The 14,510-nt window shown below is 45.9% G+C and overlaps 1 protein-coding gene across 1 annotated transcript in view; it reads left to right on the top strand.

The window, feature by feature from the left end:
- The window catches only part of scn8ab (sodium channel, voltage gated, type VIII, alpha subunit b), a 134,161-nt gene that overhangs the window by 110,667 nt on the left and 8,984 nt on the right, over window positions 1-14,510 (top strand). The window contains 8 exon segments of the mRNA XM_056273585.1: window positions 631-705; window positions 708-815; window positions 2,365-2,721; window positions 3,851-4,024; window positions 4,160-4,459; window positions 7,160-7,277; window positions 7,477-7,631; window positions 11,164-11,337. Of these exon segments, the coding sequence (XP_056129560.1) occupies window positions 631-705; window positions 708-815; window positions 2,365-2,721; window positions 3,851-4,024; window positions 4,160-4,459; window positions 7,160-7,277; window positions 7,477-7,631; window positions 11,164-11,337 (1,461 nt within the window).

Raw genomic sequence — 14,510 nt, 5'->3', positions numbered from 1 at the left:
AATGCTCATTCTAGAGTAATTCAGTCAATCTCACACACTAAAACTGACCATGTCATGAACTCTGATTATTAATAATTACCAATCGAGGCATTCTGTTGCCTACCAATACTGGGATCTGTGGTTCGAATCACCGTGTTACCTCCGGCTTGGTAGGGCGTCCCTACAGACACAATTGGCTGTGTCTGCGGGTGGGAAGCCAGATGTGGGTATGTGTCGTGTTCGCTGCACTAGCGCCTCCTCTGGTTGGTCGGGGCGCCTGTTCAGGGGGGAGGGGAAACTGGGGGAAATAGCGAGATCCTACCACACGCTACGCCCCCTGGTGAAACTCCTCACTGTCGAGTGAAAATAAACGGCTGGCGACTCCACATGTATCAAAGGAGGCATATGGTAGTCTGCAGCCCTCCCGGATTGGCAGAAGGGGTGAAGCAGCGACCAGGACGGCTCAGAGAGCAGGGTGATGGACCAAGTACAATTGGGGAGAAAAAGGGGGAAAAATCCCCCCCAAAAAAATTGTCAATAAATTTAATGAACAAAATCTCCCCTTTGGTATTGTGACTGGACAAAAAGTTATTTAAGAAAAACAGTATATTTATTGAACTGAGTTATTTGACATTCTCTGTGACCCCACAGGTCTTCACGGGCATCTTCGCTGGCGAGATGTTTGCCAAACTGATTGCCATGGATCCTTACTACTACTTCCAGGAGGGTTCCAGGAGGGCTGGAACTGCTTTGATGGGTTCATTGTGACCCTGAGTTTAGTTGAGCTGGGCCTGGCGGATGTGGAAGGCCTGTCTGTGCTCAGGTCATTCCGACTGGTAAGTGGAACCAGTGGACTTGGATTCCATGAGAGAAGGGCTTTCTGTTGTCAACCAACTGACTTCTCAATGGACCATATTTGCAGAATTTTCAACAAGAAGCCAGTTGATTGAGGAGCCATTTAGATGGAGGATATTATGATGTCAAAAGAAAGGAATGTGTTGTGGTCAACCAGTCCATTCAACTGGTTCAAAAGAATAAAAACAATCCAAAGGCACTGTTTGGTCACAGTCACTAATAAATAAGGTAGCTGTGTTACATTTCTGGGATGGTTTGTATCATGCAGCATTGCAGAATTGTGTGATGTCATCCTTTCATCGTGTGAAAAATTTTGTTAAAATCAGTGGTAAAGTATTTGGCTGTGTGCTTTTCCATACAGAATATGGTGGAGATTCCTTTCTGCCCTTAAACCGGAGTCACATTCCATGTATGTGCAAACCTACATGGCCAATAAACATGATTCTGATTCTGAATAAAGACCCCAACCAGTAAAAAAATGAGTAATAAATGTTCTGAATGGCGTCCGGGTAGTGTAGTGGTCTATTCCGTTGCCTATCAACACAGAGGTCGCGGGATCAAATCCCCGTGTTACCTCCGGTTTGATTGGGCGTCCTGCAGACACAATTGGCTGTGTCTGCAGATGGGAAGCCAGATGTGGGTATGTGTCCTGGTCGCTGCACTGGCGCTTCCTCTGGTCGGTCGGGACGACTGTTTGGGGGTCAGGGGGAGCTGGGGGGAATAGCGTGATCCTCCCACGCATTACGTCCCCCTGGTGAAATTCCTCACTGTCAGGTGAAAAACGACTACCACATGTCTCGGAGGAGACATGTGGTAGTCTGCAGCCCTCCCCAGATCGGCAGAGGAGGTGGAGCAGTGACCGGGACGGCCTGGAAGAGTGGGGTAGTTGGCCAGGTGCAGTTGGGGAGAAAAACGGGGGGGGGGGGTTAGGCCATGGAAAAAAGGGAAATCAGCCATTGGATGGCGTCTACAAGTCTGGCTTGGTTGGTTTTAGACACAGCAATGCTAATGGCTGTGCCGCTTCAGCTTTGCTGTAGGAGACTCCCAGTTCGCTGAGATCAGCAGAAACAACACACATGCTACTGCAGACAGCTGACATGCCGAGTCCTCTACCTTTAACCACAATAAGGCGGTCATGGTTTTGCTTGTTGGTAACTAATGCAGATTTAGATGTTATATTACCACAACGTCTAAATGTGGAATAAAATTGATATTCACTCAAAACAAGCTAAGATGTGACCATAAGAGCTTCTCATAACCACTAAATCATCATCAAATATTCAACAACTGACTTGTATCTTGGAAATCCTTTGCATAGTTGATTAAACAGCTCTTTTAGCTGCTTTAGTGTCCGTGCCCTGTGGCAGCACGGCAGCAATTGACATTCAGAAGCAGACTGTCAATACTATTCTTTCTGTGCATTTATTTTTAATGTGATGTAAAAATGAGATGAGTAGGCACAAATGACCACATTGAGATAACGTTCCTGGTGTTTTTGCTGATATGATAATCCATCCTCTTTTCTTTTAGCTGAGAGTGTTCAAGCTGGCTAAGTCCTGGCCCACCCTAAACATGTTGATCAAGATCATCGGTAACTCAGTGGGAGCTCTGGGTAATCTGACCCTGGTGCTGGCCATCATTGTCTTCATCTTCGCCGTGGTGGGCATGCAGCTGTTTGGCAAGAGCTACAAGGACTGCGTGTGCAAGATCAACCGGGACTGTGAGCTGCCCCGCTGGCACATGAACGACTTCTTCCACTCCTTCTTGATCGTGTTTCGAGTGCTGTGCGGAGAGTGGATTGAAACCATGTGGGACTGCATGGAAGTGGCAGGGCAGTCGATGTGCCTCATTGTCTTCATGATGGTCATGGTCATTGGAAACCTGGTGGTAAGGCGAAACAAAAAGGGCATCGATTATAATATGAGAATAACCAATGGGTGTTATTAGTTGTTCAGAGTTAACGGCTAATAATAATGCACAATCTGATGTGGCTGCATTGGTGTTGTTCCCACAACAACATCATTAATGTTTCTCCAGGACCGTCCTTGCAACGGACCGATCACGTTGCTGTAATGTAGTGCCTTTGTGACTTGGGGGGGGGGGCAGAAAAATACCAAAGCTAACCTAACTAGCCCCAAACTCAACTCAACCTAACACTTACCATTCCATCCATCCATCCATTATCTAAACCGCTTATCCTGCTCAGGGTCACGGTGATGCTGGAGCCTATCCCAGCAGTCATTGGGCAGCAGGGGGGGAGACACCCTGGACAGGCCACCAATCCATTACAGGGCGGACACACACAGACACCACACACACACCTAGGGACAATTTAGTACGGCCGATTCACCTGACCTACATGTCTTTGGACTGTGGGAGGAAACCAGAGCACCCGGGGAAAACCCACGCAGACACGGGGAGAACATGCAAACTCCACACAGAGGACGACCCGGGACGACCCCCAAGGCTGGACTACCCCGGGGCTCGAACCCAGGACCTTCTTGCTGTGAGGCAACTGCGCTAACCACTGTGCCACTGTGCCACCCCTAAGTGTTAGCTTTTACAAGCAAATTATGTCCAAAGGACAGAACTGTTAAGTGCTCATGATTTATGAGCATCTTTGAATACTGCAGGGAAATAAGTAGGTTATGCATGGTTTTTTGCTATGTCTAGAAAAACGGCATTGGTGACACGAGCCCCTCATGCTGTTAGCTGATCACCAGCTTAGTTAAAGTCTAACACTTTATTACCCTAAAATTACCTGTTAGCTAACCCACAACCATCTTTCTCCCCGATTTACGACGGCACTACAGCACAACAATGTGATTGGTTCGATGGTCCTGGAGCAACATGAATTATGATGTCGTAGGAACAACACCAAACATGGCGATATCAGATACACCAATAACAATACGTTTTTCAGAAGTCGTTGCCCTAATGGTACACTTGCCCAGAAAAACACCTCTCTGTTGTGAGTGCATGGGTTTCTAGTCCGTGTGTGCTTTCATTTGTCCAGGTGCTGAACCTGTTCTTGGCCTTACTGCTGAGCTCGTTCAGTGCAGATAACCTTGCGGCCACTGATGATGACGGCGAGCCCAACAATCTCCAGCTTGCAGTTGCTCGCATAAAGACAGGCATCGCCTGGTTCAAGATTCACATGCGGGTCTTTGTTGCCACAGTGCTGAAGAAGGTACATAACGAAAAACTGTCTGTAGAGGGTAACTTAACGTCTGTTATCTAGTCTAGCAGCAAACTACTGCAGTTCAAATTTTGGCATTGTTGGCTCATCAAAATCTTTGTTTGATATTGCTTTTTTTTTGACAAGCAGCCTATAGAGGATGAGCAGAAGCCACTGGATGACATGTACGACAAGAAGCTTAACTGTATCGCCAACCACACTGGCGTGGACATCAACCGGGAACTGGACTACGCCAAAAATGGCAACGGCACCACCAGTGGTATTGGAAGCAGTGTGGGGAAGTACATGATTGACGAGGACTACATGTCCTTCATCCACAATCCCAACCTTACCGTCTGTGTGCCCATTGCTGTTGGGGAGTCGGACTTTGAGAACCTCAACACTGAGGACTTCAGCAGTGAGTCCGATGTGGAGAACAGTAAAGATGTGAGTACTGAGGATGTGTGGGAGGAGTTAGACCTTGCTGATGTCAGATGAGTTTGTTTGAGAAGATCATCGCCTAGATGAGTTATCTTAATCATCGATATTGAGAAATGGTTGGGAAGCCTGAAAACACTGCATTAGAGCGAGATATTGTGGGTTGTGTTTACTTCAGGGTCTTTTGATTACTTTTATCTAGAACAAAATATATTTTGTCAGGTTTTTACTATGGTCCTTGTTTTGTGGATATTTACACCAGTGAAGCGATACCACTTGAAAGTAACACTGTCTATCAAAAGTAGAGTTGCAGTGACTACAACATCTCAGTACCGATAAGCTGTCAGGTCGTCATGTCAGGTCTTCTTTCGAAGATGCTTTCACAGTGCCAAGAACAAACATCTGCAGGTTTCAATAGGGCCAGTGATACTATAGTGAGATAAAGGCAAGGAAATGATTCAGTCGTGTTAAAAGATCTCACATATTGGGCGTCTGGGTAGCGTGGCGGTCTATTCCGTTGCCTACCAACCAGGGGCGATTCTAGGATCAGAGCTTTAGGGGTGCTGAGCACCCAGAGTGCTGGCCGGCCAGGCAAGATAAATTTGGGGGGGTGGATCAAACCATTTTCGAAGCATGGGGGGGTGCTGTATTTTTGTTGTTAAAATATTACGATTAAACCATATACTGGATATGGTTTTGACATTTCTTCAGCTTATTAAACATGGACATACAGCAAAAATAAAAAAATAAAAAGTCTCTTCAATTTTAGGGGTGCTGGGGTTCAATTTAGGGGTGCTGCAGCACCCCCAAAAATGGACTAGAAACGCCTATGCTACCAACACAGGGATCGGCGGTTCGAATCCCCGTGTTACCTCCGGCTTAGTCAGGTATCCCTACAGACACAATTGGCCGTGTCTGCAGGTGGGAAGCCGGATGTGGGTATGTTTCTTGGTCGCTGCACTAGCACCTCCTCTGGTCGGTCGGGGCGCCTGTTTGGGGGGGGGGACTGGGGGGAATAGCGTGATCCTCCCATGCGCTAGGTCCCCCTGGCGAAACTCCTCACTGTCAGGTGAAAAGAAGCGGCTGGTGACTCCACATGTATCGGAGGAGGCATGTGGTAGTCTGCAGCCCTCCCTGGGTCGGCAGAGGGGGTGGAGCAGCGACCGGGATGGCTCAGAAGAGTGGGGTAATTGGCCAAGTACAATTTGGGAGGGAGAAAAGGGGGCAAAAAAAAAAAAAAAAGAAAAAAAATCAAACAAAAAGAAAAGATCTCACATATGAATCCAGGTTACTTTTGTGTCTCTGGGTACAGGTGTGTTTGGTTGGACATATATGTGTGTGTGTGTGTGTGCGTTAGTGTGTTTGCACACATGCATGTGTTTACAGTTTTGCATGTCTGTGTGTGTGCATGTGTTACGTCTTTTCATCCATTTGGCAGAATTGCCCCAAACTGCATCACTAGAGGTTCCAGCAGACAGTCAACTGACCTGACGTTTTGGCACATTCATTTAGACACGAGAGCCGTAACCCTACACCTTCCCACTGAGTCTGTAGACGGCTAGGGACACACAGACAGACGTGAAGACACAGACAGATAGATCATCATACTGCTCACTGTCTGATGCTGTGCAGTTGTGCGAGGTGCAGGACTCACTAGATCCAGAGTGTGTGCGGGTCACCTTGACCTGGTTTGCAGAGGAAAGGAAGGGAGGAAAGGCAGCGGCGTCAGGGCATTACCTGCAACGGATCCTCAGCTGGCTGGGCGCTCGCGACCAACCACACACCAGTCTCCCCTGCAGCGCAGCTTGTCACAGGGTAAAGCTGTGGGGATTGGACACAGACAGAACCACTGTCAGCCAATCAGCGAGGCAGGGATCTGTTTGGCCGACTGGTATACCAAGGGGAAGAGAATGAAAGAGCGAGAGAGAGAGAGAGAGAGAGAGAGCGAGAATGCGGCCCTTTGCTGACGACTCAGGATTACAAAGTGCAGCATCATTCTCTGGTGAATTGAATTAGCTTAGTGTGTCTGTGTCTGTATGTGTGTATATTGCAATACAAACTGCCATCATGCAGGGGTCTGGGTAGCTTGTCCTGCTTCACCTTGACTTATTGTTCAGACATGACAAGATTTATTGCTGCAGATCACCAGCTTTAGCTTTAGCTTTAACATCTACATCTAGAATTTCTTTTTTTCACAATAACATTTACAATACAAGAATAAAAGAGGGGTCAAATTCTCTCTTTCATTTCAAGGCTAATGCCTTTTTCTTTTTTTGCTGATTGTTAATACAATCAGCATTCAGTATATTCTGTGAAAGCCATTAACTTTCCAGCCATTTATTTATTTGTATATTTGTTTACCTTTTACTGAAGCAGTGTTATATGCATGGCGCTCTCGTATAATATTCCATTTACAATTAGCAGAAGGAAATGTGCCTTTCACCAACGAAGAATTTATATTCATGTATATTTAACAGTAGCCTTCCAAATCTGTGTAATCTATCACCATTTAAGGTTAACTACTCTCTGGTCAGTTTCTAATGACAACTGCTCAAGGATATGCCCCTTACAGGAAGAATACAGCTCTAGCTGCATGGCTGGACCATGCATGCAGACCACTGGGGGCATAATGGGACGAGGTAACAACTAAGTTGGCACTGTGAAGCTTTAAGCGCCTGATGGGTCTTTCTGATTCTCTGTCCACTGCAGCTGGATGACACCAGCTCGTCTGAGGGCAGCACTATAGACATAAAGCCTGATGTGGAGGAGGTGGCAGTGGTAGAGGTAGTCGAGGAGTACCTAGACCCAGATGCCTGCTGGACTGATGGTAAAGTTTGTTTACTTCCCGTCGTAGTAGTAGACTTTGATACTGTTGGGTGATCATAACTGTTCTGAGTTATTTTCAGCACTGTATGTAGCTTAGTATACTATGCTCTGATAGAAACCTACTCTTTTGTATGGAGAGTGTCGTGTGGCCATCTCTCTAGCATGTCCCACCAGTATTGTGCTGTTCCTTTGTTTCTCAGAGTGTGTGGCTAAATATAAGTGCTGTGATGTGCCCATCACTCATGGCTGGGGGAAGCACTGGTGGTTTCTGAGGAAGACCTGCTACCTGATTGTAGAACACAACTGGTTTGAGACCCTTATCATTTTTATGATCCTGCTGAGCAGTGGTGCACTGGTAAGAACACACACATGCGCGCGTGCACACACACACACACACACACACACACACACACACTCACTCACTCACTCACTCACTCACTCTCTCTCTCTCTCTCTCTCTGTGGTATTTGAGACTCAAAATATGAAGAAGTTACTCGCATGTTCCAAGACTGAACTGTCGACATACAGGATCATCTCTTCTGCTTTTCTTCTGCAACTGGGTCTGATTTGAGGGTTGCTAATGGACAGCAAAGTGCTGTAATGCACCAACCTTTCAACCAGAGAAATCCAGCTAAGCTTTTCAGCTTTCTGGGGGCCTGTAGCTAAATAGTGATTCAGAACACTTGTGTTGGGGAAGGAGTACACGCAATAAAAGATAGCTGGGCTGAAAAAGAAATTAATTTGACTGGACATAAACAGACCGTCCTGCTTCAAATGGCCAGCTTAGCTGTGTAAACCATGCGTGCTCTGAAATGGTGCTGAGAGCAGTTCATGCAAGCACATCATTTTACGGGAGTTATAGATGTATATAAAAGGTAAGAGGCATGATTGAGAAACAAAGTTTAAAAAAAAACCTTAAATGGTATAATGATGGTTTTAAAATTCAGGAGATTTAGGAAACTCGAGGTTTAATGTGCAAATGATCTCTGATGGAGTTAGACTAAAGCTGCGGATAGAAAGCTATACAGTCATGGAATAAATAATCAAGATATATTTGCATATCGTCGCCTTCTTAAAATAATGGCCTAAGTCGTATTTTCAAGTTTTTCAAAAAACAGAATAAACTGACAAATTTTGTTTCCGTTTCAGTTTATTCTATGTCTAGTTGGTACCGCTCCACCTCTTGTACCGGCTCAGGCTCCTTCCCTGCCATAAACTGACACATTTTGTTTCAGTTTCTTCTGTTTTTTGAAAAACTTGAAAATATGACTTAGGCCATTATTTTAAGAAGGTGACGATATATACTGCTTAAACAAGGTCTTGAATGAGAGGGCCTGGTCCAGTAAGGCGCTAAGTTCGCTCACCTGACCAGTGTTGATGTTGGACTGTTTCCCGCCTGCTGACAACAGGCTTAACCCGTTTAAAGTCTTCATGTACTCCATTGTATTGCTACACCAGCTAAATATATTGTAGCGAATGAATTCGCTACAATATGTCTACTCATTTAACACAAGAACGACCGGGACTTCACTCCTACCTAAAACCACCACGGGCGGTCAAAATGCATTGCATATATTAGTATGTCTGTTATGAAACTAACTGACACAAACGTTAACATTTTAACAACGTTAACATTGTAACCGGTTATATTTTGCCCGGTGCGGGTGTACTGCACTGCAAGGCGACATCACTAACCGCTCGGCTAAAGGGCCAGACCCGTTAGCTGGGGACTAACGTGTCTTATTAGTAGTTTACAGTCGTCACCCTCCCCGGAAGCGCGCCCTCGCGCTTTGTTATTCCCGCGCTCCGAAGAGACTTCTGAGGATTTGCACACTTCCGGATCCCACCGCTGCCACCAATGTAACCGGTTATTTTCTTGCCCGGTGCGGGATTCGAACGAGATGTACTGCACCACAAGGCGACATCACTAACCGCTCGGCAACGTGTCTTATTAGTAGTTTACAATACTATTTTTCAAACAATTCAAAATGGCCGCGGTCCAGCGCTCGTAAATGCTGCAGCGCGTCGGTGGTAGTCATGGTGCATCTGTAACGGCGTCACGTTGGTTGTGAATTTGTGTTTTCAGTCTGAAGTTGTATGTACATGGCTCTTATGTTGCTTCCTGTATTTTGCAATTTCAAAAAACAGACATGGTGGAAATATTGCCTGAAAAACAAAACGGAAAACTGTTGAGAAATCACCTTCGTGGTCCTCGTCCTCGGGTCCGTTGATGTGAAGAAAACAGCCACACGTCTTAGGAGATTAAAATGATTTTATTTGAGTACAGATCTGGAGACACACTGCCAATCCGTCGTGTGTGTCTGACTTCTTTGTGTGTCCTGGTGGGTTATATAGACCCCCCTGCTTCTCCTTTACGACACCTCTGGTCTTGATTATCCTATCAATAGAACCTTTTGGTGGTTGAGCTTTAAGAAGTGCTCATCCTGTTTCAACCTACTGATTTTAGCAGGGGGTCCTCCTCGTACCAGACACGGTGTCTCTCCCAAGGCCCCGGGGGGGGGGCAACCCCCTCCCCTACCCACATTCTTGTGGGAGACCTGTAATATATTGGTCTACATGAATGTGTCTTCTTCACCCTCTGTTCTGGTTACATACATTGGTTACATACAGAGTAATACAAAATTCACTCGGATTATATTTAATATCAATCAACAAAACACACACTGCTAATCTAACAAACGTAACAAGGCCTGTAAAACGTGAAACGTAAAAAAGATGCTGAACGTTGGGAAGGAAATGACGCGACAACATACGTCATGAGTAGTGACATGACGCGCACGACGACGCGCAAATTACGCGCGGTCTTTTTGGCCGGTCACGGTCGTTGGTCGACGCTAGATCCAACGGGGTGTAGGCACGGAAGTAGCCGTGATTGGCTGTTGCAGCCGTGGTTGGCTGTTGCGTCGGCCAATAGACAGCGCGGAACCTTGAAGCGCGCTGAAACAGCTAGCTAGCTTACAACTGACCTTAACATGGCGATTGTACTGTAGATCTTGTAACTTTTTTGTGCAATTGATTTAAAAGCTAATTTTAATGCAAATATATGCAATTTTAGGAGCATTCAGGGAGTGGCAGGTCTGCATCCCCCCCCCCAAAGTTTTTCAACTTTGAAAATCCAATACGACTTGGTCGTTCTAGTAGTTTTTAAGTTCCGGTCGTTGTTTGGGACCGTTTTAATATTTATTACATTTCACTTTTTATAGGCCTTGTTACGTTTGTTAGATCAGCAGTATGTGTTCTCCGTTTTGTTTTTCAGGCAATAGTTTCACTTTTCCAGTTTTGCTATTCAAGTTCGACATTTCTCTCTGAAGTTCAAATGATTTAGAAACAGTATAGTTGTTAAAATGTTAATTTTGATGTCAGTCGTTTCCTTACAGACATACTAACATATGCAAGGCATTAAAAACTCAATTGGGTATTTATCTTTAACTCAGAATATAGAGTTTAAAAACCAGCGACATTTTGACCACCCATGGTCGTTTTGGGTAGCTCTTATCATAACTTTTTTTGTGCAATTGATCTAAAACTCATTTAAATGCAAATATATGCAATTTTAGGAGCATTCAGGAAGCGGCTGGTCTGCATCCCCCCCCCCCCACACACACACACACACACACACAAAGTTATTAAACTTTCAAAATCCAAAAGAGTCAAAATTGTGCCCTTGGCCGTTCTAGTGGGAAGTAAGTATTAGCTTGTCCAGTCACTTAGTCAAATTTTTGTCACATGAAACAGAAGATGAAACTGACTGTTATTTTGAGCTGACAACACAAAATCTAAACAATTCCAATGTTTAAGCTGACGAACATTGAATGATGAGAGGTGCTGAGTGTCCTTCTGGTTGAAGCTCTGCTGCTTTCCTGTAGGCTTTCGAGGATGTGTACATTGAGCAGCGGAAAACCATTCGGATCATTTTGGAGTACGCTGACCGGGTCTTCACCTATATCTTCATCCTTGAGATGTTGCTGAAGTGGGTGGCCTATGGCTTCGTCAAGTACTTCACAAATGCCTGGTGTTGGCTTGACTTCTTCATTGTGGATGTAAGTACCTATCCTTCCCACTCCAAAAACAACACAAAGCAACACATTTGGCACAACTTTTTATATTCATCTTTAAAGCTGACAGCCTAAACTACATTTTTGTGAAGAGAAACATTTCTTAAAACTCAATGTGGCTGTTTTTAAGTATATCTAGCATTTGGCTCTAGATAGTGATACAGTAGTAACTTGTAGTAAGAAACTATTTATTTACTGGCCGTGTCTTTAGTGTTGACCTTTGTCATGCTTGCATCTTCATTGCAGGACTTATAAGATTATTTCCAGCGAGACCGGCAACAAACCTTTAGTCTTTATTAATAATATATTGTTAATTCATGTTGTCCGGGTAGTGTAGCGGTCTATTCCGTTGGCTACCAACATGGGGATCGCCAGTTCAAATCCCCGAGTTACTTGATCGGGTGACCCTAGAGACACAACTGGCCGTGTCTGCGGGTGCAAAGCTGGATGTGGGTATGTGTCCTGGTCGCTGCACTAGCGCCTCCTCTAGTCGGTCAGGGTGCCTGTTCGGGAGGGAGAGGGAACTGGGGGGAATAACGTGATCCTCCCATGCGCTACGTCCCCCTGGTGAAACTCCTCACTGTCAGGTGAAAAGAAGCGGCTGGCGACTCCACATGTATCAGAGGAGGCATGTGGTAGTCTGCAGCCCTCCCCGGATCGGCAGAGGGTGTGGAGCAGCGACTGGCAAGGCTCGGAAGAGTGGGGTAATTGGTCAAGTAAAATTGGGGAGAAAAAGGGGGGGGAACCCCCCAAAATAAAAAGTTAATTCTGTCATTTTTTCATCATGCTGGAATCTTATGTAAGAATATTTAACTATGACTATCAAGTCCTGATGGGCTGGCACTGGCAGAACCGCCAGCTGCCTCTAGTCACGCCTTTCATCACATTACATGCTGACTTTACTAAACCTTCCTTTTTATTTAGACATGGGCTAAGATGCCAGAAGTCCCATTGTAGTGTCCTGCAGCGACACACGGGCCTGGGCTGCTGTGCTGTGTGGACTATAGGTCCTGTCTGCAGTCACCGGCTGCAGCCTGAACTGTCACAGTGTGCATGGCAGTGGTGTGCAGTCAGCAGTGATTCATAACCAACACCTTAAGCTCAGTCCAAGACGTCAACTCCACATGATTAATTCAGTTAAATGTGATGAGAGCCACACCCCAAAAAGAAGAGTTTACAATTACTCCTCTGTATGAATCCAGATTATACATGTGAATTGGGTGATATATTGGTAAGAAGCTTGAGTTTTTCTGACAGTGCCCAAAGCCACAACCGTGGACCTCCATTAGTATTGGTTGGATGTGTTTTTTTACCCTGTCCTCTAATATCCATCTCTCTCTGTTTGCATCGCTAAATCCACATTAAGTGGTGCGTACCAATGTCGTATTAACATGTCTGGTTTTTGTATATTGTTTAATAGGACATCTGTGATCCTCAGGCAGTCTGTATAAAATCCCCCGTCTTCTCCAAAAAAGTGTGTGAGTTGAGATTGTCCATGTGTGCGTTATTAACAGCGTAGCAGGATGTTGAGGTGTGGCTCTATCACAGTGTGTTGTGTCAAGGCAGTGAACCTGACCAGCATTCTCCATCACGAGCTCTACCGTCTGTTTTTGCATTAATGTGAGTTCGGTACATGTTATGTTTTCACACACGTTGTGTTTTCATGCTTCCCTGTCTGTGTGGTCCTGTTTAACACATGGACGGTCTTTAGATGGTTGAACTGCTTTTTAAAACACAAACAAAAAGGTGTGTGTTGGTGTGATCAAGAGGGTGTCAGCAGTGGCGTCTCTTGTCTTCAGTGCATTGGCTAGTCCTTGCAGAATGTAGCCAGATGTTGGGAGGCGCCGTTGCTAGTCCCTCCCTCTTCCACAGGGGGCGCCACTCTGGAAGAGGCCGAAGGTGACTACCAACTCCCAAAGACCACAAGTAAAAGAAGTAACAGCCCTTTGAGTTGAGAGTCGCTTGTGTGCTTCAAACGATACTTTATTTTATTTTATTTTTTAAATTTTTCAGTGGCACCAAGGTGTTTTGAGCTGACAAACAAAGCCGGAAAAGTGAACGTAAGAATAGCGGCTTATTCCTATGATACCTTATCGCTGCCTATGTGGCTGTGGAAGACTCCTCTCTGAAATACAACAAAAGACAATGAACAAGCAAAACTATGTTAACTGGCACATCAAAGTAGATATGCAGGGGCGTCAGGTAGCGTAGCGGTCTATTCCGTTGCCTACCAACACGGGGATCGCTGGATCAAATCCCCGTGTTGCCTCCGGCTTGGTCGGACGTCCCTACAGACACAATTGGCCGTGTCTGCAGGTGGGAAGCCGGATGTGGGTATGTGTCCTGGTCGCTGCACTAGCGCCTCCTCTGGTCGGTCGGAGCGCCTGTTCGGGGGGAAGGGGGACTGGGGGGAATAGCGTGATCCTCCCATGCGCTACGTCCCCCTGGTGAAACTCCTCACTGTCAGGTGAAAAGAAGTGGCTGGCGACTCCACATGTATTGGAGGAGGCATGTGGTAGTCTGCAACCCTCCCCGGATTGGCAGAGGGGGTGGAGCAGCGACCGAGACGGCTCGAAAGGGTGGGGTAATTGGCCGGATGCAATTGGGCGGAAAAAATGGGAGTAGCTGTGCTCTTACTGTCTCTCTCCAGGTGTAATGGGCTTGGATCAAACCTTCACTTCAGTCTCCCACAGAATGAGTTGCGAGGCTCTAGTGAGGGGGCGTGTAGGTTGTGCTGATGACTTCTCTTTACAGTCGTTGCAATTCCCGACGCTAACGATGACCTATCCTCTTTCTCACAGCAGGTGCCTCTAACTGTCTCTCTTTAAGTGGGGAGGGACATAGTGCTGCTGTCCAGAGGCATGAGAGTCGGTGTTTGAGGGTCCAGGGTAAGGTTCATGTGCTCTGCTGGGACTCTTTACTTTCACAGGTGTATCCTCTCTCCTTCTGACCCTGACCAGTTGTCCTCCACCTCCTGTGTCCTCCACCCCCACGCCCTTTAACTGAGCTGCTCTCTGGCGTGGAATCCATACTGTCGTGTTCTGTGTGGTGTCTGTGTGTGTTTTCTCGTGTCATTATTATTCAGTTGGTTTTCGTGAAAGCCTTCGTCCTCTGATTTTTCCTTTGTTTTAAATCTTCTCTTTCTCTCACTGTATCAA

This window comes from Lampris incognitus, chromosome 2 (assembly GCF_029633865.1).
Source record: "Lampris incognitus isolate fLamInc1 chromosome 2, fLamInc1.hap2, whole genome shotgun sequence".
In the NCBI taxonomy this organism is placed as follows: domain Eukaryota; kingdom Metazoa; phylum Chordata; class Actinopteri; order Lampriformes; family Lampridae; genus Lampris; species Lampris incognitus.
The sequence above is the reverse complement of the archived record's forward strand: the minus strand, read 5'-3'. Positions and strand labels throughout refer to the sequence as shown.